Source organism: Schistocerca gregaria, chromosome 1, assembly GCF_023897955.1.
Source record: "Schistocerca gregaria isolate iqSchGreg1 chromosome 1, iqSchGreg1.2, whole genome shotgun sequence".
NCBI classification, from domain to species: domain Eukaryota; kingdom Metazoa; phylum Arthropoda; class Insecta; order Orthoptera; family Acrididae; genus Schistocerca; species Schistocerca gregaria.
The window spans coordinates 695788623-695815244 of record NC_064920.1 but is presented as its reverse complement, the minus strand read 5'-3'; the positions used below and the strand labels follow the sequence as shown (position 1 = coordinate 695815244).

Here is a 26622-nt window from a genome sequence, read left to right as displayed (position 1 = left end):
GTCGTCTTCTGATCTTGAAATTTGTCTTGGCAATCAACAAAGCCTATTTCACTTATATGATATCCTGATAGCAGGCCTCTTAGGGCAGAGGAAGAGAGCTTACAACCAGCAGAACACTCACGATCCGACATTTTAAACAGTTTGTCACTGTAACAATGCTTTCGACCTTTGAAGGTTATCACATTTTACTGTCGGAATGATATGTTATACATCAAGGGCTGTAGGTCGCCAGAACTAACAAAAAATTACTGATGCGATTTTCTTATCATTCCTTTCGAATATAGACCAGAATATTAACGTCTCGGGGTCCAACAGCAGGATTGTATTTTCCATTACCAATATGAATAAGTGTTGTCCAAGGGTATTCTTCGTAGCTAGTGGACCAAGAACTTGAATTGAACAACTGATCAGTTGCCCGTGAATCTATGTATCGTGCTTCTCCAGTTATACCTGAATCACTTGTGGTGGAAATTGCTTCTGTAATGAGAGCTTCTCCACTGGTTCATGATTGATCTACTATTGTGGCTTTTAGCTTCTCTTCCACAGATCCAGTGGTCTGGCTCACAAGAATAGCAGTAGGTACCTAATTTCACAAAATGCTTGGGTTTTTATAACGTATTTAAGAAAGCTGTTACTAGCTGCACATACCAAATTTTCCATTTGCTGACGGATTTCGAAATTAGCAAAGCATATTCATAAAAAAATTGTTAAGTCAGTAAAACAAAAATCCTATTCTGTTCACCTAAATGTTCAGTCTAGAATATCTTTGGTCTATGTGGACACTGGATTTCATCGACGTGCTGTCAACAAGTGAAACGTAACTTGGGCATCACTCCATCCTTCTGGGCGTTGGACAGTAGCTGACGTCTTAATATGCAGCGTTTACAGCCCTAGTTATATTTGTGGTGGAATCGAACGTTCTCATTTTGATATATTGTGTACAAACCAGCGTAGAACAATCTTAAATAACAATTGATACAGGACAATTTTGTATGCTACTGCCGAACTACCATTCCTCAGTGTAGCGTTGCCACAGTGCTCTCCAAGTTTTCGATTCGTCTCCAAGCAGTCCTGCAGCAGAGCCCAAAATAATAACACGAATAACTGCAAGGAAATACATCACACGTGCAAATCTAAAGCATATTCGTTCTCGTTCAATTTACGGTATCTAACAGAAGCCACCTCATAAGTGTGACGCTTGAAGCAATCTACATAAAATACATTTAGCATGGGTAGTGATTTGTAATCAACACATACTATCTCGTGTCAAGTACAACAACAAAACTTTAAAAACTGCGGTGACGAATAGGTAACTTTTGTCAATGAGTTCTACCACAATTACCAAACGGTGATCCGTCCTCTGCATGTGATATTAAAATATGTACAGGCGAAACCATATATGAAACCTACACGGTGTGGCAGAAAAACGGGCTGTTTTGATTAGTCTCAAAGTGGAGTGCTATTAATGGCAACGTTGAATGTTTGAGGTAGGTACGCCGTTTGCTGAGATGGAGCGCTGGAGTGGATCTGAAAATGCTGAGTCTGTGAAAGGATTTTACAAAAACGGAGACTGTGTTGCTGTTGCTGCTGCTAGACGGGGAATAGCGCCTTTATTTCAGCCTTAGACGGAATGATCCCGTGCCATTAGTACACGCAGTCAGGTTGTGGGTGTAAAACTTGGAAGCGAGAGGAAGTGCGCATAAGGAGATCGCCACGAAAGTCCAGAAGTTGTCGCTCACAGGAACGACTAGAGGTGGTGTAAAATGTAGAAACCAACAGCTTTAACCCTTCTGTGAGACAAATTGCGGCAGTAGCGGGAATATCCAATAGTCTTGTGCAAGGAATTTTACGGGTTGATTTTGAAGATACCAAACAAGATACAAGTTGAGCAACAGTTATGTGAAAGCGGTTATAAAAAGCAAATGACTGCTGAAATGATGACAAAAATTAGGGACAATGAAGGTTTCTTAAAATTTACTATGGGTGGATGGTTAATGCAACAAGCATAACTGTCGTCACTGATAAGAAGATAATTCTCATGAACTCCATCAACGTCCATTACAGAGGCAGAAAGCCATAGTGTGCTGCCCTGTCTCTGCTATGGGCGTAACTGGCCCTTTCTTTCTTACACGTGCCTCTGTAGTCTGGCCATCCTAAGCTGTTTTTGTGAATTTTATAGCAAGGACTCCGGAAACAGCCGTAACTTGAACCAATTTTGTTAAGGCACTACCGGTTTCGTGGCTTGTAGTCACATCATCGGATGTATACTCATGTTCAGAAAAAAAACACCTCTAACGACTCGAGATTCATATTCACAGGAGATGTCCATCAATACGTTCTGCAGAAATGATTAGCATTTGAACCACATATCTCCACGCAACACCACGTACTGATGAAATGTGCCTGCGGCTCTCGTTGACGCTATAACCCTAAGGTCATGGATCTTGTGATTTGAGCAGAAGCGCAAGATGCGTACCGTAATGTGATGCGTCCGTCCGGGAAATTGCAGCTCTCGTGGAACGAAGTGTTTCGGCAGTGCAGCGGTTGTGTGCCGACCGACCGACCGACCCCTCCCCCCCTTTCCCGAGAAGATCGACACTCATCCTCCTCGGCTTGGCGCAACAGTAGAACAGCAATGTAACACATTGGACACATCAGGGGCCACAGTCAGTAGCCGTTTATTACTGTATGGGTTACGTGCGCGACGTCCACTCCTCTCCTACCTTTGACGAATGGGCAGAACCATGCTAGAAGGCAATTGTGTATGGAACGACGTCACTGGGTACAGGAATGACACCAGATTGTGTTTTCGGACGAATCCAAGTGCTGTTTGAAAATGATGGCCGCATTTCGGTACGCCGCGGACGGGGGGAGCAGCATCAAAATGGTTCAAATGGCTCTGAGCACTATGGGACTCAACTGCTGTGGTCATCAGTCCCCTAGAACTTAGAACTACTTAAACCTAACTAACCTAAGGACATCACACACATCCATGCCCGAGGCAGGATTCGAACCTGCGACCGTAGCAGTCGCACGGTTCCGGACTGCGCGCCTAGAACCGCGAGACCACCGCGGACGGCAGCAGCATCACAGTGACTGCATTCGCACAAGACATAGAGCGCCAACTCAAGGCCTGATGACCCCACACGGTGCTCTTTGGTATAACTACGAACCACGGTTGGTGCGTCTCCAGGGTACTGTGACCAGTGTGACATACGTGAATGACATCCTGCGACCCGCAAACATACCCTTTCTGCACAAAACCCAGACGCCATTTTTCAGAAAGAATGCACGACCACATGTTGCTGGGCGAACGCTAGCCTTCTTGGTGTCACAGGATGTCAGCCTTTCGCCCTGGCCCACCAGATCGCCAGACTTTTTCGTTTCTAAATCTCTGGCTTGCCATTACGTAATCCATCTGAAGTTTCCTATGTCCCTACGTCTCTTCGGGTATAAAACCTTCTTTCGTGATGACTACACCAAGTGTTTGCTATGGATGAACTGTGCTCTGACTTCTGCAGGCGGTTTCTCCTATCATTCCTTTGCACCGGTGTATGTTGTGGCATTATCTTGATATTCCTTCCTTTTCTGAATGCCGAATTTCAGTCCCCATTCAAATTTAAATTTTTTGGTCACTTACATACTGAGTACTTCATTTTATCTCTTCACATATTTTTTCAGTCTTTTCACCATCCTCGGAGCTAGTACGCATAAATACTGTTCATAGTGGTTTACCATTATTTCTACTTTCTTGTTTATTTTTGGAACTATTCCTTCATTGCCGCTATCTGATTTTGTGTTAATAACCCTGTACTCACCTGACGGGCAATCCTATTCTTCCTGCCACTGCACTTCACTTACTCCCACTGTATTTAACTTCAACCTAGCCATATTCTTTTTAGGTCCTGTATCCTAGCTATGAAAAGATTTGACTCCGTACCATTTCAAATGGTTCAAATGGCTCTGAGCACTATGGGGCTTAACTTCTGAGGTCATCAGTCTCCTAGAACTTGGAACTACTTAAACCTAACTAACCTAAGGATACTTCCTCCTTGAACACAGTCTGACTTAATTGCCTTACGGATAGCCGGTACTTGGCGTACCTGGGTAGAGAACCTGCTTCTGAGAGAGACTTCCAGAGTGGGCGGCTCGCTGCAACAGTTCACAACCTCCCAACACGCATCGTTCACTTTTTCTGAAGCTTAAGAGAAGTGTCCCGGTTTCTGCTTCCAAAATTATGTCTGCTTTTAGTCAGTTTAAAAGAAATGTCCCGGTCTCTCCGACAGAAATTATTGCAACCCTACGTCAAAGCCTAATGCGGATTGCACGGATTACGCTATTTCAATAAGATGGAACACCCCACACTGGTGTATGATGGTTCGCACATTTTTAAACGGCTTCTGAAGCGTTACGTGCGTCGCGCTGGACATGACGATGCTCTATTCTGCTCTTGGCCATCTAGATCTCCTGATCTGACACCCATCGATTTCTTTTTCATAAGGTTACATGAAAGACTATGTGCATATTCCTCCTTTTACGAAAACAATGCCTAAGCTCAAAATATACATTTCTAATGCGCTGAAGTCGATGACTTCACACATGCATCAGAATGTACGATGTGAAACATTTTATCGCTTAAATTTTATCTGTTTGATGAATGAGTCATACAGAACACATCTGAACTATGTAAAAAAAAACATTAACTTGTTTTACCGGATCCTATATTGTTATCGATTTCCCAACATGCATTAAGTAGTTGTAGCCGTTTGTAATCACCATATTCATTTTGAAATGCTCAGTTTCCAGTCGCCATGCGGCCTAACAATTACGAAAATAAGTATTAGCTGTACAAGATACTTGCTCCTATCTTTGTCTTCTTACAGCCATTATATTAAAACTGCGACAATGTGAGAAGACTGTATTGCCGTACACTATAAACTAAACAATTACCAACTGAGTTACAGTTAATGAGATTCATTTGAAAAACTAACACACTGATGCAATGGTCTCACATGCATAAAAATTCATCATACATATGAAAGTTGTGCACTGTGTGTGATAAAAATAGCAGGTCCATATCCCAAATTGTGATAGTGAGGAATTTCAGCACCTTGTGTAGCCTCTTGCGGCAACGATGCAGCCTTGCACTCGTTCATGCGGATGCTCATGTAGACATGTAATCCTTGCAAGGTGACAGCCCACATCACTTCCACATGTAGTGGCAAACGGCCAAGTAATGTGTTGAAAATGTAAGGCAGATCGAATGCCACACATCCATGCCCGAGGCAGGATTCGAACCTGCGACCGTAGCGGTCGCGTACCATTTCGCTGGAGACGGTAAATATCATAAATACAAGCTTATGTAGCATTGTGTTTTGTGTCTGAAGGTTGGTTTGAATACTACAGTGCTTTACTAGACATGGTCCTATTAGACGTCTTATGTCCCTGCCTTTGTCTAATCTTTGAACTGACTTACCCAACAGTTGTATGCGGATCTGTAGTCTAACATGCTTCCGAGCCATGGTGCAACTTTCCGTTTCTCATCTTCATCTATATCTAAATGACTACTCTGCAATTCACAATCAAGTGACGAGCAGAGTGGTTATCGAACCACACTCAAGCTCTTTCCCTACCGTTCCACTCTCCAACAGCGCGAGGGAAACAAACACATGAATCTTCCCGTGGAAGTTTTGATTTCTCTTATGTTATTACAATGATAATTTCTCCCTACGTGAGTGGGTGTCAACAAAACGTTTTCGCAATATGTTTACATTAAAAATCATTGCCAAATGTGAAAGAAGTGATAAGTGACTGAAAAATATCGGTACTCTCTAAGGATAGAAACCTAGGTCTTCGCCTTGGTAATCTGACACCAACAACTTAACTATGGACCCACTAACAACTCAAATACGCTATTATTGTAACTTATCTTTTGTGATGGAAAATACTTTCCATTTTCGTAGCTTTTACTCGGGGAAGAGTATGTACTCATTTTGTAATAGCCTTTTACGGGCTTCTTCAGATCGCCACCAACCCTTTCGAACATAACTTTTAGGGAAGCTAATAATACAGAAAAAATTGTTAGTTCTCTAGTATCCCGACGCTAATGCTTTAACTAAACCAAAGAGTCCAGCAGCAACTTACATTCGCCTAGTAGAAAAACACCAGCGGTTTGTTTCGTGAGAAGAATCTGACACGAAAAAACAAAGACTGAGCACTATGGGACTTTAAATCTGAGGTCATCAGTCCCCTAGAACTGACACGAAAAAATAATTCTTTTGTGCGTCTAATACGACTGTCTCTTAGCAGATACCTGAGAAGAGAGCCAGCAAGAACACTGGGAGTTCACATCAACAACCTGCAGAACAGTGAGAGAAGGCGATGTTATGCTCAGCAGAACTGATAGTGATAGAGTCACTCAATTAAAAAGCAGCTTAACGGTAGAAAATAGAGAGGTGTCTGTTTAAAAGAACAGAATCTGAATGGCAAAGATATGTGACCTCTTGGCTCCAGTAACATAATTCGCGAATATCGTCAGATATGGGACACTTCTTCATAATTGACCGAACGAGGTGGCGCAGTGGTTAGCACACTGGACTCGCATTCGGGAGGACGACGGTTCAATCCCGTCTCCGGCCATCCTGATTTAGGTTTTCCGTGATTTCCCTAAATCGCTTCAGGCAAATGCCGGGATGGTTCCTTTGAAAGGGCACGGCCGATTTCCTTCCCCATCCTTCCCTCCCCCGAGCTTGCGCTCCGTCTCTAATGACCTCGTTGTCGACGGGACTTTAAACACTAATCTCCTCCTCTTCATAATGAGGAGGATGACACGCACATGTTGTTTCAGTTTTCGAACATTTTATAGACAAACGTAAAAAATGTATTCAAGTTAACAACACATTCGTGTCGATGTATATTTATGTTAGCAGAAATATTGGGTCAGACTAGTGTTGCCAAACTCAATTTGCAGAATATCGCGACTTAGGTGCAAGGGTTTAAAGTATGGGCTGGACAAGCATCTAAAAGTCAGGTCATAAAAAAACCGACATAAATTTTTCATCATTAGGTAAGTATTTCCTTAACATACACTATCCGAACGGGGCGGAAATCATAGCTACGACGTACATGTACAGACAAACAAATGATTACAATTTCAGAAAAACTGGATGATTTACACTAGAGAACGATATACACAAACTGAACAATCAATAATGCGTTGCTGCACGTATGGCCCTTATGCAGGCAGTTATTCGGCTTGGACTCGATCGATAGAGTTGTTAGATGTCTTCCTGATGGATATAGTGCCAAATTCTGTCCAAAAGGTGCGTCAGATCGTCAAAATCCCGAGCTGGTTGAAGAGTTCAGACCGTCTCTATTTGGAACAGATCTGGCGACATTGAAAGCCAACGTTATGTTTGGCTAGCACAAATACACACATCGAAAAAAGTTTTGCATCACCCCGGTTCCCAGAACTCCTGAAGATAAACGTTGACTGTGGGTATTGTATCACAGACACAGGACTTTTCAGGAATATCATTAAACCCGCCCAAAGATGTAAACAACCATGCATGAGCAGCGTCTATTAGATGGAGGGGGTCTGGCAGCCGATCAGTTACAGCCATTCCAGCACGGAGGTACACGGCTCGTGTTCTCTGTACGCGTCCGCATTGTTACTTTGTGCTAGGAAGGGCTCTCAACAAGGGAAGTGTCCAGGTGTCTCGGAGTGAACCAAAGCCATGTTGTTCGGACATGGAGGAGATACAGAGAGACAAGAACGGTCGATGTCATGCCTCGCTCAGGCCGCCCAAGAGCTACTACTGCTGTGGATGACCGCTACCTACGGACTATGGCTCGGAGGAACTCTGACAGCAACGCCACCATGTTGAATCGTGTCACGATTCGAACTGTGCGCAATAGGCTGCGTAATGCGGAACTTCACTCCCGACGTCCATGTCGAGGTCATCTCTGCAACCACGACACCGTGCAGCGCCGAACAGATGGGCCCAACAACATGCCTAATGGACCGCTTAGGAGTGGCATCACATTCTCTTCACCGGTGAGTGTCGCATATGCCTTCAGCCAGACAACCGCCGGAGACGTGTTTGGAGGCAATCCATCAGGCTGAACGCCTTAGACACATTGTGCAGCGAGTGCAACAAGGTGGAGGTTTCCTGCTGCTTTGGGGTGGCATTATGTGGGAGCGACGTACGCCGCTGGTGGTCATTGAAGGCGCAACAACGGCTGTACGATATGTGAATACCATCCTCCAACCGATAGTGCAACCATATCTGCAGGATATTGGCGAGGCATTCCTTTTCATGGACGACAAATCGCGCCTACATCTTGCACATCTCATGAATACCTCCCTTCAGGATAACGACATCGCTCGACTAGACTGGCCAGCATGTTCTCCGGACATGAACCCTATCGAACATGCCTGCGATAAATTGTGAAGGGCTGCTTATGGACAACGTGACCCACCAACCACTCTGAGGGATCTACTCGGACACGCCGTTGAGGAGTGCGACAATCTGGACCAACAGTGCCTTGATGAACTTGTGTATAGAGTGCCACGACGAATACAAGCATGCACCAACTCAAGTGGACGTGCTACTGGGTATTAGAGCTACCGGTGGGTACAACAATCTGGACCACCACTTCCGGAGATCACCCTGTATGGTGGTACAACATGTGATGTGTGGTTTTCATGAGCAATAAAAACGGCGGGAATGATGTTTGTGTTGATCTCTACTCCAATGTTCTGTACAGGTTCCGGAACTCTCGGCACTGAGGTGATGCAAAACTTTTTTGATGTACGTACAAGAAGTAAAAACTCTCGCCGTGTGTGGGTGGGCATATTTCGCTCAAATGTAAGCCCAAGATCATTTGTCACGAAGGACAACAAAACGTGGCGTAGAATGTCGTCGACGTACCGCTGCGCTGTAAGGGTGCCTTGGATGAAAACCAAAGATATCCTACTATGAAAAGAAATGGCACCCTCCATCACATCTGGTTGTCGGGCCGTATGGAGCGCGACAGTCAAAGCTGATATCCCACTGCTGTCCATCTTCAGTCATGTCTTCAACCTAGAATCTTGATAACTGGAGTAGAATATCCTTCAGTGGGGAGTCCCGCGTAGAAATGAGCCCCCATGGCTATCGAAGACGTGTTTGGACAAGCCCTGGGCAGCAGTAGGATACCAACCTGACTGTCACCCGCCATACGGCCCGACATCAGGAATGAGGGCGTGATGTGCCACTTCTTTTCCAAGCACGACCCCTTTGCTTGTCATCAGCGGCACCCTTACAGCACAGACGGTACGTCGACGACATTCTGCGCCCCATTTTGTTGTCCTTCGTGACAAACCACGCTCGGCTTACATTTCAGTAAGATAATGCCCGCTTGCACACAACGAGAGTTTCTACGATTTGTTTTCGTGCTTGCCGAATCCTATCTTGGCCAGCAAGGTCGCCGGATCTTTTCCGAATTAAGAACGTTTGGAGCGTTATCGGCAGGGTTCTCCAACCAGCACGGGATTTTGACTTTAACGCGCCAGCTGGACAGAATTTGGCACGACATCCACGAGGAGGACATCAATCAATGCCAAGTCGAATAAGTACTTTTTCTGAAATTGTGATCATATGTTTGTCTGTACATGTGCACCACATCCTTCGTTGTAAACCATCCTTCGTGGTGCGTTGTTTTTTGTCTTCGAGTCTATGGAATGATCAAAGTTGGTACTCTTGGTGAAATTGCACTAAAGACTACTACTTCGTTCATCAAAAGTATCAATTCTAGCGTGGCAGCACAATTCAGCTAGGACCGCGAATTTTCTTGTCACGTCTATCAATAACTTGTTGAATTGTGCTTGCCAGGCTTAAGTTGAGATTGGTAATAATACAACAATGGAGCCACGCAGTCAAAAGTATTTTCGAACATGCAGCTCGGGTATGCGCTCTGGCGTCCCTGTAAGGCATCGGCTGATCGCAACTTCCTGTGTCAGAGTACTCTCTTTCTTGGTTACCGTCAACTGACGCGTTCAGAAATTCACTCTGGAACTTTCATGTAGTCGACCATTTCTGAAGTGTATACGCAATATATTCAGAATCATCAGAAGCGCCAAAAATTCGGGATATCTGGCATGCCCCTTATATACATGGGACGAGTCATGACACCCCTGAAAATCGGGGCATCCTGCAAATGTCCGGATGTCCGGTAACACTAGGTCAGATTCTCACGACTTCCTGAAGAACCCTATAAGAAAGATGTTACAGAGCCCTCACATGTGGTGCTGACCTTGTCTTCTTGTCTTCCCGCTGACATGTTCTAGGCGTGCCAGACCAACGAAGCATATTAACAGGTTCACGACATTCGAACCGCACGTTAAGTTTCATGGAAGGCTACGTTACCCATCAAAGATATGGGGTTTACAGCGGTACTAGTACAGCAGGAGCTATCAAAATATCTTTAGGCGATAACTGCCAACAATCACGACTGTGGACAGCCCTTCTTCCTGTTTGCATTTTTCAATAAACGCCCACTTCGTGAAGTCGTTACTTTCAGTTTCGCAGCAAGCTATAGGATATGAATACTTCCTGTTTCGCAGAAACCTATTGGATATGAATAAACCGAAGCAATTCTTTTCTAGTAATGTCTTACTTACTCATATGGCAAAGCAGCTGGCGGCTCAGAGGAAACTGCGAAAATTTGGAAAAGGCGAAAGGAAGAGGAGGGAGAAGAAAGTCTTGCCAAGAAGCTCGAAGAACTAAAGCAACGACTTGGGATAAGGTAGGTCATTTCAGATACCAGTGTTGAGAGTCATTTCGTATCAGCTAAAGATTTGGACAGAAGTGTCTATCTGGCAGTGAGTGCATTTACTGTCTGCAGACGCCTTCATCTGCTGCCTTCCATCACCACACACCTGCAAATAAACAAGCAGATACATCTCGTTGTCGAGTAGCACTGAAATTATTGCATCTCCAGTAGTTCCTAGCTGACAAAGAGTCTGGGACTTGGTCGTTTGGTCCAACAAAAACCGTTTTTGATCGGATGCGGATTGTCATCTTCATGGAGATCCGATAGCAGTTGCTCTCCAAATCATATAGTTACCCAGTCAAAAAGTAGATGGGTAAGCTTGGCTGTTTAGGGTTGGATGAATATAGCTGGAATAAGGTACTGGCTGAAGTTCCATTCACAACGGCCTCAAAAGAACGCGGACTACAAACAGTTCGGTCTCCCTACCCAAAAGAGCATAGCTCTGTGAGCCGCAGTAATAAGTCACAAATTCACTTAGTAATCGAAAAGGATAATATTCGCTGTATTGTGGCGTAAGAGATGCAGTGAGGTACAGATATTCCTACGTTTATTAACATTTGTTTAAGATATATGAAACAGATCTGATTGATAGTTATCACACTGACACTCAACAGTAAGAGATCGTTATACTGTATTGAAAATCTCTGTATTATCAGTTTTCTTAAATAACTTCTGCATGATGATGCAGTGCAGACAAAGCACTTCGTATACTTTCGGCACGTCAACAATGTGAGCCGAACGAAGCGTTTCGGACTCATTGTAGCAATTAAAGTCGCTTGCTAGAGATGTGAGCACACGGCACGAGCGGCTCTACGTTTCGATTTAGTGGGCAATGCCGACGTGTATTATCTTACTTGTTCACCGAATATGTAGTCCGTCCCCGGTAGCTGAGTGGTCAGCGCGACAGTGTCAATCCTAAGGGCCCGGGTTCGATTCCCGGCTGGATCGGAGATTTTCTCCGCTCAGGGACTGGGTGTTGTGTTGACCTGATCATCATCATTCCATCCCCATCGACGCGCAAGTCGCCGAAGTGGCGTCAACTCGAAAGGCTTGCACCAGGCGAACGGTCTACCCGACGGGAGGCCCTAGCCACACGACATTTCATTTTTTCACCGAATATGTAGATATTAGTGCACCGTGGCTCTGCGTGCAATGCAGAGTAGAATGTGTAAATAGGAAGTTATTCTGTTAAGTTATCTATATGGAGTTTTACTAAACGAATATTAACATTGTTAACTTTAAACTGTATTGCGTGGGACGTTGTAGTCGATAATTTATTATATCACTTGTTAGTAACTTAGCAATTTGTGATTTTATCTGCTGCGTCATTTCGCTTATTAAAGACCCACTCCCATCCCACAATTTAAATAAGACTTCTTATTTAGCAGCCTTAGCCCAGTCGCTACTAACTTTCATTAAAGTCTTACATCAAGAAAGCCCAACTACACGAGCCACGTGCTGCTTCTTGCAAGGACATCAGAAGAGGACACCAGATCGCCGGACAATTATAACATTCGTGGTCTGTCTAGATGGCGGCAGTGCACAGCTATGGTCCCTCGCATCTCTGCATTCAAAGTGCAAAGTTCGCAAAGGCGCGCATGGAATCTGTAGTAATACAGAGGAGGGAGTGCACAGAACGCTAGGGTGTATTTTGTGACGAACACTTACTCTTGTTTCCATTTGCTTGTTAGGCTTAATCGGTTCTCGAACAATTAGCAACCACCAAAAAATTACCCCCTATCGTATTGTTTTTGCTGCAAGATGTGAATCATCCGCACGACAACAACAGTCAGTATACATCGAAGGCAACCAAAAATTGAACTAAAGATACGCCCAGAAGAATCTGAACTGGACTGACCCGAAAATCCAACTGAGATTTGCTGTGATGTTGGACTGCGTGCTGTAACAAAAATAATGGAAAGACTCTTCGGAATCATTTTTTCTACTTGGGACAGCAGTAGACGACGTCAGCATGTTCGTATCTTGCCCGTCTCCTGGAGTTCCAACGACTCAACGCAATATTGGACACTGAGGATTGGTGATCTTAGTAGTAAAAGTGCGCCTTTTATCTCAAATTTCATCCTTATCACAATAATTTATATTACAGTAACAAAATTTGTGTACATCTCATATATTGGCAAAATTGCCGTTAACTTTCCAACTACAGACCTGTATATTGTACTAACAGCAGCACAGCTTAATTAAATTTGAAAGATAAAATGAAACGCTTAGCACAGAGTAGCACTTACGAAAACACCTCAACACTAGGCTGGTCAGTCATGCAGAACTGTGGCAATTACGTTATCAGAATGTGGGAAAAGATGGAGACTAGGTAAGGCAGATTCAACTTTTGCAAAAACATCTTGTAGAAAACCACCCATACGTGTAGATTGTTAAGTTGTACTTACTGGAAAGAAAAGCAAATAGCTGACACTACTAGAAACTCTTGAAATCAATGAACATGTGACACAAGATGCCAGTCCAGTTTTAAATGAGCATTTGCCAAGTAAGTTTCAGTTCTACAAATATTCAAAATAATGCTGCGACTCCGACATTCTTCGAGCCACAACCTAGTTGTAGACAACCACTGCTGTCCATCTACATCTACATTGTTACTCTGCAATTCACACTTAAGTGCGTGGCAGAGGGTTCGTTGAACTATTTTCATACTACTTCTCTACCATTCCACTCTAGAATGGCGCATGGGAAAAAGGAACACCTAAACCAAGACAATTCTCAGGCCCCTCCCCCCCCCCCCCCCCAACCGAAAAAAAATAATACGACCTAACGCAGCACTGGCCCACTAACAAACACACCACCATAAAAATAACATGGTCTAGTCTGGGACAGTTTTACTGAAGATAGCAGTGGCCGCAGCAACCAACGCTTAAACGTACTACGTTACTCAATGTGTAACGATTAAATGTCACTGTGGCGCCTCTGTCCTCATTGTTGAGAAAAGCAGACACCATATCGAATGGTGCACAGTGAACTGGTTGGAGGGAACTTGACAGGAAATTCGTTCTTAGGAACGAGTGATAAACAGAGCCAAGAAAAATTCCGCACTTTGAGGTCGGCAGGCGATCCCTCATCCCAGTTCAAGACTGAAGTGTGTATAGCAAAACCCAGTCCCGGCAGTAGGTTTAATAGAAATGCGACTTAAAAAGACGAGTCCCTAGCAACACTGTAAACGCGTGCAGCGTGGTCAAGAACAAGTAGCACGAAATCTACGCTGTGCCGGAGCTGTCCCATTAACTCAGCGAGACGAGGCAGTGTCGTAGGAAACTCTCCTATGTTCGTGTTGCCTTCACGCCGAACATTTTTTTTTTTCAGTTAAAGCATCAAACAGTGTCCAGTTTACATCTCCACAATGCAGTATACTTCTGTTACTGTGCATTTATTTAAACATTATGACTTAATATTAACTTCTTACAGACGTAAACGACCACTTCGTTTCGTCCACGACCCAACTAAAGCCAACAGAAAACAATCGTGGATAGAGTAAAGTCGTCTAATCCCATGCAGTACAAATAACACAATAGGCAGATTACATTAGATTGTGCATTATGCTACGCGCAATAATTCCATTCTGTCCGGGCTTATCTTCAGAGAGCAGGTATGTACACGTACGAGCACAGTTCACCTTGGAGAAGATGTTCAAAACGACCACATTGCTTTTGCTGAAACTTCTCCATTCGCTGGACCATATGTAATCCACCTGCATCCACCATTGACGGAGTACCACGCACACGAGCTATTAGGTCGGTTAGATGCATGGGTGGAGTGCTATAAACTCGTTCCTGTAAGAGTTCCCACAAATAAAAATCTAATGGATAAAGATCTGGGGAACGTGGAGGCCAGAACATTGGATCTCCACGACCAATCCATTTCCGTGGTAGCACTTCATTTAAATAGTTACCCACATTCAATTCAAAGCTTGGCAGTGCACCATCATGGTGAAACGATAGCTGACGCCGAACACTAAGTGGAACTTTTTCTAAGTCGAAGTATCACCAACAAATATACGATACAGGGGCGCATTCAACTTGTCAGGAATACGTAAGGGACCAAAAGTATTCCTACCGCGAGTTCAGCCCACAGATTTATGCATTGTGTCGTGGTATGGATGCAGTTCTTGATTGTGCAACACTTTAACAACCAGTCTTTGAGATTACTAGAACTGATTTGAATATCACGGGTAATTCGCCAAGGTAATTGGTGGACGGTTTCAAGGATCGCGTCGTCTGTCTGTGATCATTACTTCTGGGCGAAGATTATTGCTTCCCGAAGGCATTCGTTCAGGCGATTACAAACATTCTTATCGGCTTGGCGCCTCGGAGGGTACCGGTACCTCCCATTGGAAGCCACTCTACACGAACTTAACAGGACCACTTATGGTTGTGCACTGCGCGGTTGTTAGACATATGCATGAACTTAGATTTTTAATAGGATAGGATTCACCGACAGTGAAGTGAGTATTCGTAATTCATTTAGATTTTGTACAGCAGTAATAAACCTTTCGGTTTTACAGCAATCATTTTTCTACTCGCGATTGAAATTTCAGTAGTTTCAAACCTGTCAATACCATTTGTAACCTGTCATTTTAATAGGTAGATTGAATTCCGTCTCGCAAACTATTACGCACATATAGGTCCATGGGCAGGACGTTATTCGCACATCTGAAACGTGCTCGTTCCTTGAGAACGCTCCGATGCAGTCTCGGCTCTTAAGTAGTTCCGTCAAGGGTTGTGTGTTACTAGGGCGCCTGTCACGTCCTCGTTCCCTCGGAACTTGACGCTCCATTGCAGTCGTTATTCATTTATACATTTCAGATCCACTCGGGAGGGACTAGCTCGCTGCTGGAAAGCATACTTCCCTTCGGCAACAGGTAAAAAGAATGGATTGCCGGGTGCCGAATCGTTCGACTGTAGAAGCAGTTGCATCTTACCAACGTGGAGGCGGAAGTCCTGACACATTTAGAACTCCAAGGGCGTCGAGCGTTTTTTTTTTTACTGCAGGCCAGTACTCGTGCACTATGCAAAGCAAAGTATGTTAAGTTTTCATTCAGTTCTGTGTGTAGGTCCGTGTGATGGTCATCAATAAATGAAAGAAATGTACACTGCCTAGTCACATTAATGTGACTAGGCTAATCAAAAGCCTGAATGTGGTTACCAAGGACAGATGCCTATTTGTCTTGATCCACTATGTCCTCCAGAAGAGATCATCCAGGGAATGCCACGAAAACACTCCCGAGGTAATGACGCTTCCTTATCAGGCCTGGGCTCTTCCGACAACTGTTGTAGGATGTTCACTTTCAGACGTGTCACGCCGTACACGCCAACGTCATTATGATGGAACATGGAACTTTATTCATTTGAGAAGGCCGCTTGTCGTCACTGTGTAGACGTCCAGTTGCGATAATGGCGTGCAAATACCAGCTTTCGTCGCCGATGAACGGCAGTGAATGTGGGCGCATGAAGCAGGCGCCTGCTGCGGAGGCCCGAACGTAACAACGTTCGCCGAACGGTCGTCGAGGAGACATTGTTGGCAGCTCCTCGGTTCGTCTGGGCGGTTACACGTGTAATAGCCAGTACACAGCCCCCCAACCGTCGTTCACCCCCGTCATGTATGACCTGTGGTGCACCGCACTCGCCTCGGTGCCACCTTTGGATAGTTCCATTTTGCCATGCGCGGCAATACTTTAACTGCGGCGCGACGCGATCAGTTTACAAACTTAACCGTTTCGCAAATTCTTCCACCCCAGGCCCCAAAGCCAACGATCTTGCCCTTTTGAACAACGTTAGACAAATCTCTCCCTTACGACATAGACTGCACCGTTTTCCACACCCTCCCCACACGCTTATATAAACCCTACTACTAGTGCTTCCACTTTCCGTCTGTGAGTAGTTATTACCGCTGACGTCGAAGACAGGCGGTGGTCACATTAATGTGACTAGAACGTGTGCTTACTTGTCACGATATTTTGCTGTACTGTAACACATTACCGTAACAAAATTGGAGAGTACGGTATTTATAGTCAAATCTAATGTTTCAAAACTTCTATGAGGAAGCTGGTACGAAATATACTGTCACAGCTGCATAGCGTTCATTACTTTCAGTTGTCCGTGAACGTAAGTGTGGTGGAGCCGAGGCTTTCGAAAAGGTCTCAGCGTCCTTCACGGTCTACACGTAGCATACTGAATCATCGATTGGTTTCTACAAACTGTAAGACCTGTATATTTCTATTGTCAAACCACAATTTATGAAAGATGTTTATATTTTATTAATAGGATTAAGTACGAATATTTGTCATTTTGGAAATAATTGTGGTAGCAGGGAATGTCTGCATCGAAGTATTCTTGGCGGGAGAGATCGCACATTGACACGATTTTAAAAAGAGCGGGAGAGACCACGTATGGCTACATTTTAAGAAAAGAGCGGGAAAGACAGCGCATTGATACAGTTTGTAAGCATTGTTGGCGGGAGCGACCGCACTTTAGCGTTCGTAGGAAGTCAGTAGTAAGCGAGATGTGAAGCGAGTCGCTAGCAGATCTGAAGCGAGAGGTTGAGAGGAGCGGTGTGGCTGCCAGCCACCAGCTATGATTTACAAGAGATTATAAATGAATGTACAGACACACCAGCTAGCTATCATCATAAGAGGAACTTGTGTTACTGATTTTTTTTTAGAAACTCAGGACTACTGAAGGTATGTTTGCACATTGCTAGTTGTAAGATTATTGTAAAAAGTAAGTGCCATTTGAACGTTTGTAAAATCATTTCATTACCAACAGTAAATATTTGAAGAATCGTTTTCATAACATAATTAATTTTTGCCAGCAGTATTGCAATACTGATTATAATCCATCCCAAAAACCATCAACGTAAAACTTTGCAAAATTTCATTGTTGTCAAGAAAAAGTTTAACTATGAATTACGTAACTTCAGTCAAAATAATTAAAGAATGACGTCAAATTTGCTGTCAAAGTATAAAGTATATTTAAATTTGTATACGAAGGTTGCAATTATTATTATTGAGAAAGAGAATTGATTTCAAAGGGAAGATTTCGTTTGTTATTATAAAGCAGGAGATAGAAATCCTAAGGGAAGGTTTCATGGGTTGTTGTAGAAGGGAAGGTTGCGTAACAAAAGAGATACAGGGAAGACGGGAAGGTTTCACTGCCATTTGACTGGAAGTGGAACACTGTGACTAGCAGGTTAGGCTCTGGCCAGACAAGGGAACGAGTACTCACGTGCAGGCGGCCGCGGCAGATGCACTCGTAGAGGCGATCCCGCGTGCCGAGGAAGGGCAGCGTGCCGGACAGCAGCACGTGCAGCAGCACGCCGGCCGACCACACGTCCACCGGCTTGCCGTACAGCCGCCGCGCCACCACCTCGGGCGCCATGAAGTGCGGCGTCCCGATGCGCCCTGCAACCGTCGCCACCCACCGTCAGCCCACCAGTCGCCATTTCATCCTGACGCAAGTGTAAGTGTAATTCACTCGGGGAGTAGCGCAGCCGTTAATCATTTAAGATATTAAACATCAGTACACACAACGAATGGAAAGTCTAGAGCGGAGTTAGAGACAGAAACAAAAGTCTGGGAGATGTTAACACAAGAGAGGGGATCAGTGAGAGGGAAGATGCCGATGATGTTGGAGGTCCGAACAGACATCAGTAACGCCAATGCAGACGCTTTGTGTCTTGTGATGTACACAGAGGAGACAAAAGTAATCTGACAGCGATGGTATCATGATGGTGGTGGTATCGCGTACACAAGGTATAAAAGGTAGTGCATTGGCGGAGCTGTCGTTCGTACTCAGGTAATTCATCTAAAATGTTTCCGACGTGATTATAGCCGCAAGACGGGAATTAACACACTTTGAACACGGAAACGTAGTTAGATCTATACTCACGAGCCACTCCATTTCGGAAATCGTTAGGGATTTCAGTACTCACACATCCACAGTGTAAAGAGTGTGCGGAGAATACCATATGTCAGGCATCACCTCTCACCACGGACAACGCTTTGACCGACGGCCTTCATATAACGACCGAGAGCAGCGGCACTTGTGTAGATTTGTCACTGTTAACAGACAAGCAACACTGAGTGAAATTATCGCAGAAATCAACTGGAACGTAGGGCGAACGTATCCGTTAGGATAGTGCGGCGAAATTTGGCGTTGGGCTAAGGCAGCACGATATCGCATGCAGCGCCTCTTCTGGGCTCTTGGCCGTATCTATTGCACCCTACATGACTGGAAAACTGTGGCCTCGTCAGATTAGTTCCGATTTAAGTTAGTAAGAGCTGACGTTAGGGTTCAAGTGCGGCGAAGACCCCAAAAAGCCATGGACGCAGGTTGTCAACAACGCACTGAGCAAACTGTTAGTGTCTCCATAATGGTGCGGGCTGTGTTTGCATGAAATCGACAGGGTCCCCTCGTCCAACTGAGCCGACCAGTGATTGCAAATGATTATGTTCCGCTACCTGGAGACCGTTTGCAGCCATACACGGACTTCATGTTCCCGAACAACAATTACATGTCACCAGGCGACATCTCCATCTACATGGTTATTCTGCAATTCAGAATTAAGTGCCTGGCAGAGGGTTCATCGAACCATTTTCATACTACTTCTCTACCATTCCACTCTCGAATGGCGCGTGGCAAAAAGGAACACTTAAATCTTTCCGTTCGAGCTCTGGTTTCTCTTATTTTATTATGATGATCATTTCTCCCTACGTGAGTGTCAACAAAATATTTACGCATTAGTAAGAGAAAGTTGGTGATTGAAATTTCGTAAATAGATCTCGACGCAAAGAAAACCTCCTTTGTTTCAGTGACTGCTACCCCAACTGGCGTATCACATCAGTGACACTCTCACCCCTATTGCGCGATGACACGAAATGAACTACCCTTCTTTGTACTTTTTTGATGTCCTCCGCGAATCCTACCTCGTATGGATCCCATACTGTGCAGCAATATTCCAGCAGAGGACGGACAAGTGAATTGTAGGCTGTCTCTTTAGCTGGTTCGTCGCATCTTTTAAGTGTTCTGACAACAAAGCGCAGTCTTTGTTTCGCCTTCCCCACAATATTATCTATGTGGTCTTTCCAATTTAAGTTGCTCGTAATTCTAATTCCTAGGTATTTAGTCGAATTGACAGCCCTTAGATTTGTGCGATTTATCGCATACCCTACATTTTTCGGATATTCTTTAGTATGCATGTGGATGACCTCGCACTTTTCTTTGTTTAGTGCTAATCGGCACTTTTCGCACCATACAGAAATTCTCTCTAGATCATTTTGTAATTGTAATTGATCGTCTGATGATTTTATTAGACGGAACATCATCTGCAAACAATCTAAGGGGGCTGCTCAGATTGTCACCTAGATCATTTATGTAAAACAGGAACAGCAGAGCGACTACGACACTACCTTGCGGAACGCCAGACATCACTTCTGTTCTACTGGATGATTCAACGTTTATAATGAGATGATACTCCATATGCACGCAATTTGATTAATAGTCACTTGTGGGAAACTGTATCGAAAGCCTTCTGGAAATCTACGGATATGGAATCGATTTGAGATCGCTTGCCGACAGTTCTCATAACTTCATGGGAATAAAGAGCTAGCTGCGTTGCACAAGAACGATATTTTCTGACTCCGTGTTGATTATGTATCAATAAGTCATTTTCTTCGAGGTAATTCATAATGTTAGAGTACAGTATATGCCCCAAAATCCTACTGCAAATTGAGGTCAGTGATATGGGTCTGTAATTCAATGGGTTACTCTTATTTCTTTTCTTGAAAATTGGTGTGACCTGTGCTGCTTTCCAGTCTTTAGGAACAGACCTTTGGTAAAGTGAGCGCTTGTATATGATTGCTAAGAAAGGCGCTATTTTGTCTGCATACTCTGAAAGAAACCTGATTGGTATACCACCTGGACCGCAATACTTTGCTTTCTTAAATGATTTGAGTTGTTTCGCAACACCTGAAGTATCTACATTTATGTCACTCATGCTAACAGCTATTCTGGTTTCGAATTCTGGAATATTTACTTCGTCTACTTTCGTGAAGGAATTACGGAAAACTGTATTTAGTAACTCCGCTTTAATGGCACCATCATCGGTAACATTTCCATCGCTATTGCCACTGGTGTACTTTACAAACGACCAGAATCTCTTTGGGTTTTCTACCATATTTTGAGACAATATTCCATTGTGGTAACTATTAAAAGCATATCGCATTGACGTCCGCACTAAATTTCGAGCTTCCGTAAAATTTAGCCATTCTTGGGGATTTTGCGTTCTTCTGAATTTGGCATGCTTTTTTCGTTGTTTCTGCAACAGTATTCTGACGTGTTTTGTGTACCATGGTGGATCAGTCCCGTCTCTTATTAACTTATGCGGTCTGAGTCGATACTGTATCTTTGAATTTGAGCCATATCTGGTCTACAGTTACATAATAAGCTTTGAAGGAATGGATACTCTCTCTTAGGAAGGCAACAAGCGAATTTTTATCTGCTGTTCATAAATATATTTTGCGTTTATTTTTAGTGGTTTTGGTTGATATGGTTTTGAGCGTCGCTACAGTGACCTTGTGTTCACTAATCCCTGTTAGCGACTGGTTTGAGAAACATTATGGGCAACTCGAACAATTGATCTGCCCACCCAGATCGCCCGACATAAATTCCACCGAACATTTATGGGACACAATCGAGAGGTCAGTTCGTTGACGAAATCCTGCACCGGCAGCACGTTCGCAGTTGTGGACGGCTATAGATGCAGCATGGCTCAATATTTCTGCAGGTGACTCCCAACGACTTACTGAGCCCATGCAACGTCGAATGCTGCACTATGCCGGGCAAAAGGAGGTCCGACATGATATTAGGAGATAGCCCATGACTTCTGTCACCTCAGTATATTACTGACATGACAGTGACTACGGCAAAGGCGTACCCAGCAAGGAGCAGAGTAGGACAGCTACCTCCACCCTCTCTCCTCTTTACTACAAAATCTAGCAAACCGAATCTGCATCCTGTAATTCCAATTCGAAAAATATATCAATTCAGTCAGTTTGATGACAGCACTTTGTAATGGATACTGTCTAGCAGAAACTGTGTCTAGAGTTGTGATCTCTTAAAAATATTTTGTTATCCACCATAAAGCTAAGATTAACCGCCCTCTCCCCCACCCGTCATTTTTTCAGGGCCAGGGAACGTTCTTCTGCCACGGAGAAATGCTTGAGTATTATTTAATAAGTAACGCAGAAACTCTGCAAAATCAATGAAATGTTACGCAAAAAACTCACTTTAGTTTAATACAAATACATTAGTGACTAGAAACCGGTTATCCTGTTCATCTGCAAACAACTGTAATGACTCAGTGCTCTCTCGAGTCACTTAATAACTGATCAGTTAACTGGAATATTTAACGTCGGTTAGGTAATCATTATCAAATAGATAATGTGTGAAAACAGTACCGAGTTGTGCTAACTCGTGAGTTACTGAGCTATACACTAACTGCAGGGCTATTTACACTACAAAATACAATTAGTGTATAAAGGAACCTATTTGTAGAAAACGTACAGGTTGTTGTAAGTTTACATTTACTTATTTTTGCACTCAATGAGGCAAACCTGCCGGCCGGTTTGGCCGAGCGGTTCTAGGCGCTTCAGTCTGGAACCGCGCGATCGCTACGGTCGCAGGTTCGAATCCTGCCTCGGGCATGGATGTGTGTGATGTCCTTAGGTTAGTTTGGTTTAAGTAGTTCTAAGTCTAGGGGACTGATGGCTTCAGATGTTAAGTCCCATAGTGCTCAGAGCCATTTGAACCATTTTGAGGCAAACCTCGAAGACAATCGAACGAGCAGCAACCTGGAGGTAACAACATAAATCTATGTATGCGAAAGCATTAGAAACCTGTTCATACATTCCTTTTTTACAGTTATTTTTAGTTCAAGTTATTCCTATTTATGTAGTGTCGTTAAGTTGAACAGTATGAACTAATATATTCAGTATTGTATTACTAAAGGTAAATCTAATGATTAAAAAAAACTTATGTCGACAATGTTTAAAGTAGGAACGTACTGTAGAGCCTGCTTTGAATACTCACGGGAGAGCAGGTTTTCAGAAAGCAATAAAAAAGTAAATCTGATCCGAAAACTTTTGATAACTGTTTTACATTGTGTACTCACTAATAACAGTCCACCAAACACAAGTAGTAATAATTGACTGTTAAGATTCCAATATTTTGACAGGAAAGTCTTCTGTATGCGTCTAATGTTCATTCTGTAACATAATTACCAGCTGGGTACTATAGGGCACGTCGACTGCTCATGAGTACTAGTAGTTGCGGAGGGTGAACAGAAACAGAGTGGGTGTTTAACGAGGTGGAGCAGGTGCTAGCTGGTGGCTGTAATATGCACATGCACAGAAGGACAATGCGAGGGACGTGGACACGTCGTATGGCTAGACGCTGAACTCGGAAGAGAGACTCTTGAAGAGGGGGCTCACTTTGCTATCTATGTAGTACAGTAGAAGAAAGATGCAACAAGGAAATATTATCAAAAAATTCGCAAGGCGAAAGCGCCTTCAAAAAGCAGGAGCCGTTCTGGAAACTGTAGTTGAAGGGGCGAAGGAAGGAATCCCAGAGACAGCCCTACACATGAGAGAATGCACGACAGGTTGGGTTACCAGAAGGTGTGCGCCCACTGTGTTCCGAAGCAGCTCAGCGAACGCAAAAGGAATTCATTATGGGGCTAGCAATGCAACGCCTGTTCCTTTATCAATAAGACCCGGAGCGGATCGTCACCGGTGACGGCAGGTGATGCCATCACTCGGAGCCAGAGACAAAGCGGGACAGGATGCAAGGGAAGAATGCGTCATCGCCTGCCTTAAAAAATTCAAAGCTGCGCCCTCAGCAGGCAAGGTGATGCTCACCGTCTAGTTCGATGTTCGATACTGATCGAAATCCTCGAGCAGGGAAAAACCCTTAACAATGGCTTGTACTGTTGGACACCCCGTAGCCTGCCTACTCACGGAGGAAGTGATTCCGATAAAGTGCCTCCACATGTCTGCAATGAGATTAAAAGTGAAATGGCCAAATTGAAGTGGGAGCAGCTTGAGCATCCGCCCTACGGCCCGCATAGATCGCCCCGCGACTGCCATGTGTTTGGTCCGCTAAAAACATCTCAGAGGGAAGCGTTGCAATTTGAACGACAACGGACTGGTGTCTGTCACAGCAACAAGAATTCTGTGACCCGGGAATCCTTTGGCTCGTTAGGCAGGGGGGCAGGTGGGATCAGGCCTCTGCTAGTTACTTTCGAATAAAGGGTTCAACTACACTCGTAATTTTGTTTCGTACCTTTTCTTTTCAGCGTCCCTTGTATTTATTATATTTAATAAGTACTGTTTGCACAGTATATTTCACATCCATGAAGCAGCAGGAAGTGTTACAGATCATTACTTTTCACAATATACGAGAGTGAGTCAAATGAAAACCTTAATTTTTATAAAATGTTGTTTATTCTGCAGAAGTGGTACAAAGATGTATCACTTTTCAACATAATCTCCCCCACGCTGAATGCAAGTACTCCAGCGCTAACAAAGTGCATAAATTCCTTTAGAAAAAAAATCTTTTGGTAGTCCGCGCAACCACTCATGCACCGCGTGGGGTAAGTCTTCATCAGAACGGATCTTCTTTCCTCCCATTGCGTCTTTGAGTGGTCCAAACATTTGGAAATCGCTTAGGGCAAGGTCTGGTGAGTATGGTCGGTGAGGAAGACACACTAAATGCAGGTCTGTGATTGTTGCAACTGTTTTACGGGCAGTGTGGGGCCTTGTATTGTCATGTTGCAAGAGGACAGCTGCTGCCAGCAATCCACGTCACTTTGATTTGATTGCAGGCCGCAGATGATTTTTAGGAGGTCTGTGTATGATGCACTGGTGACAGTGGTCCCCGTAGGCATGCAATGCTCCAAAATGATGCCTTTTTCTTTCCGAAAGAGAGTCAGCATAACCTTCCCAGCCGATGGTTCTGTTTGAAACTTCTTTGGTTTAGGTGATGAGGAATGGCGCCATTCCTTGCTCGCTCTCTCCGTTTCCGGTTTGTGGAAGTGAACCCAGGTTTCGTCCCCAGTAACGATTATTGCAAGGAAGCCATCACATTCTCGTTCAAAGCGCCGAAGTTGTTCTTCACAAGCATCAACATGTCGTTCTCTCTTTTCAGGAGTCAGCTGCCATGGCAACCATCTTGCAGACACTTTGTGAAACTGGAGCACATCATGTACAATGTGGTGTGCTGACCCATGAATAATCTGTAAGCATGCTGCAATGTCATTCAGTGTCTGTCACGTGGTCAATTGCTGCAATGTTCTGTGGAGTCACAACTCGTTGTGCTTTTATGTGGACATTCCACTGGAAATTCCTCTATACACATAGACCTCATTCGTAGACTTGCTGCTGTGACAAACATGCATCACCGCACTGAACCTTCATTCGTCGATTAATTTAAATACGTTTCACACCTTCATTACGCAAAAATCGAGTAACAGAACGCTGTTCTTCCCTGGTGCAAGTCGCAAGTGGGACGGCCATCTTTATACTGATACTGCGACGGTATGTGTGCATCTGCACTATGCTGCCACATACAGGCCATTCTGCACGCTGTTTGTAGCACGCTTACCAACTCACAGAATACCGTCACGAAATTTCTGTTTGTTATTACATATTTAAGGTTTTCATTTGACTCTCCCTCGCATATGGGGTGAATCACGTAAGACGCAACACCCCTTTTATTTAGTGAACTGTTACAGAAATGGAAATACGGTTTTCGGCAAATGTTAGAGCGTCGAGGGGAAGGTATTTTTTGTTTGGTTAATGGTTTTAGCGCTGGTATCAACGGAGATATTGAACCAAGTACATGTTTTTTTTTGAAATGGGACTCTATACTTTTCATAATTGCATTCGATAGATCTTGAGAATACAATTACGGTGATATAGCGTTTGTTAGTGTTGACGTTGAAACCTGTCTAAAAAAATCGAGAAATTTCACAGAAACAGAGATCACGGTGGCTGAAGTCGGCATTAGTGGTGCAGACACCGTCAAGCAGAGCTCTCGTGCTGTGTCATAATGTCAACACATTTGTCTGTTTACTTGTGTCCACTGCAGGCCGTTCATTTCTGCTTCAACATTCGTTGCGTGCAGACATGAACACCAAATACTAGAAGTTTGATATACTCTTTTATATGGTGAATGTAAAAAAAATGCCATAAAAAAGTACACGAGTGTAGGGCTATCTGTACGGATGGCCTATGTCCGACACGGCAGGCAGTTGCATGAACTATTAAGACGCTAGTAAGAACAGGCTGCGTGGACGTCAAAGAGTGGACAAGAAAGGAGACTGCAACTGACAGAGAACCGAAAAGTTTAAAATGGCTCTGAGCACTATGGGACTCAACTGCTGTGGTCATCAGTCCCCTAGAACTTAGAACTATTTAAACCTAACTAACCTAAGGACATCACACACATCCATGTCCGAGGCAGGATTCGAACCTGCGACCGTAACAGTCGCACGGTTCCGGACTTCGCGCCTAGAGCCGCGAGACCACCGCGGCCGGCGAAGCGAAAAGCTCTTCTGGCTACGGCACTAATGAATCCGCACGGTAGTAACGAGACATATTGCCAAGGAATGTGGAATCAGCCAGACGAGGGTCATTCGCGTCCTGCACAGTTTCCGTCCGTATTCAGTGTCACTAAATCACGCATTCGATGACCGGGATTTCCAACGTCGTACAAAATTTTGTCG

General features: G+C 44.1%; 1 protein-coding gene across 6 annotated transcripts in view; it reads right to left on the bottom strand.

Moving 5' to 3' along the window:
* Positions 1–26622, bottom strand: part of LOC126365127 (peripheral plasma membrane protein CASK-like) — a 1978716-nt gene that overhangs the window by 1069471 nt on the left and 882623 nt on the right. For all 6 annotated transcript variants that reach the window (XM_050008118.1, XM_050008119.1, XM_050008120.1 and 3 more), the window contains one exon: positions 18066–18241. In XM_050008118.1, the coding sequence (XP_049864075.1) occupies positions 18066–18241 (176 nt within the window). The remainder of the gene's footprint in view (positions 1–18065; positions 18242–26622) is intronic.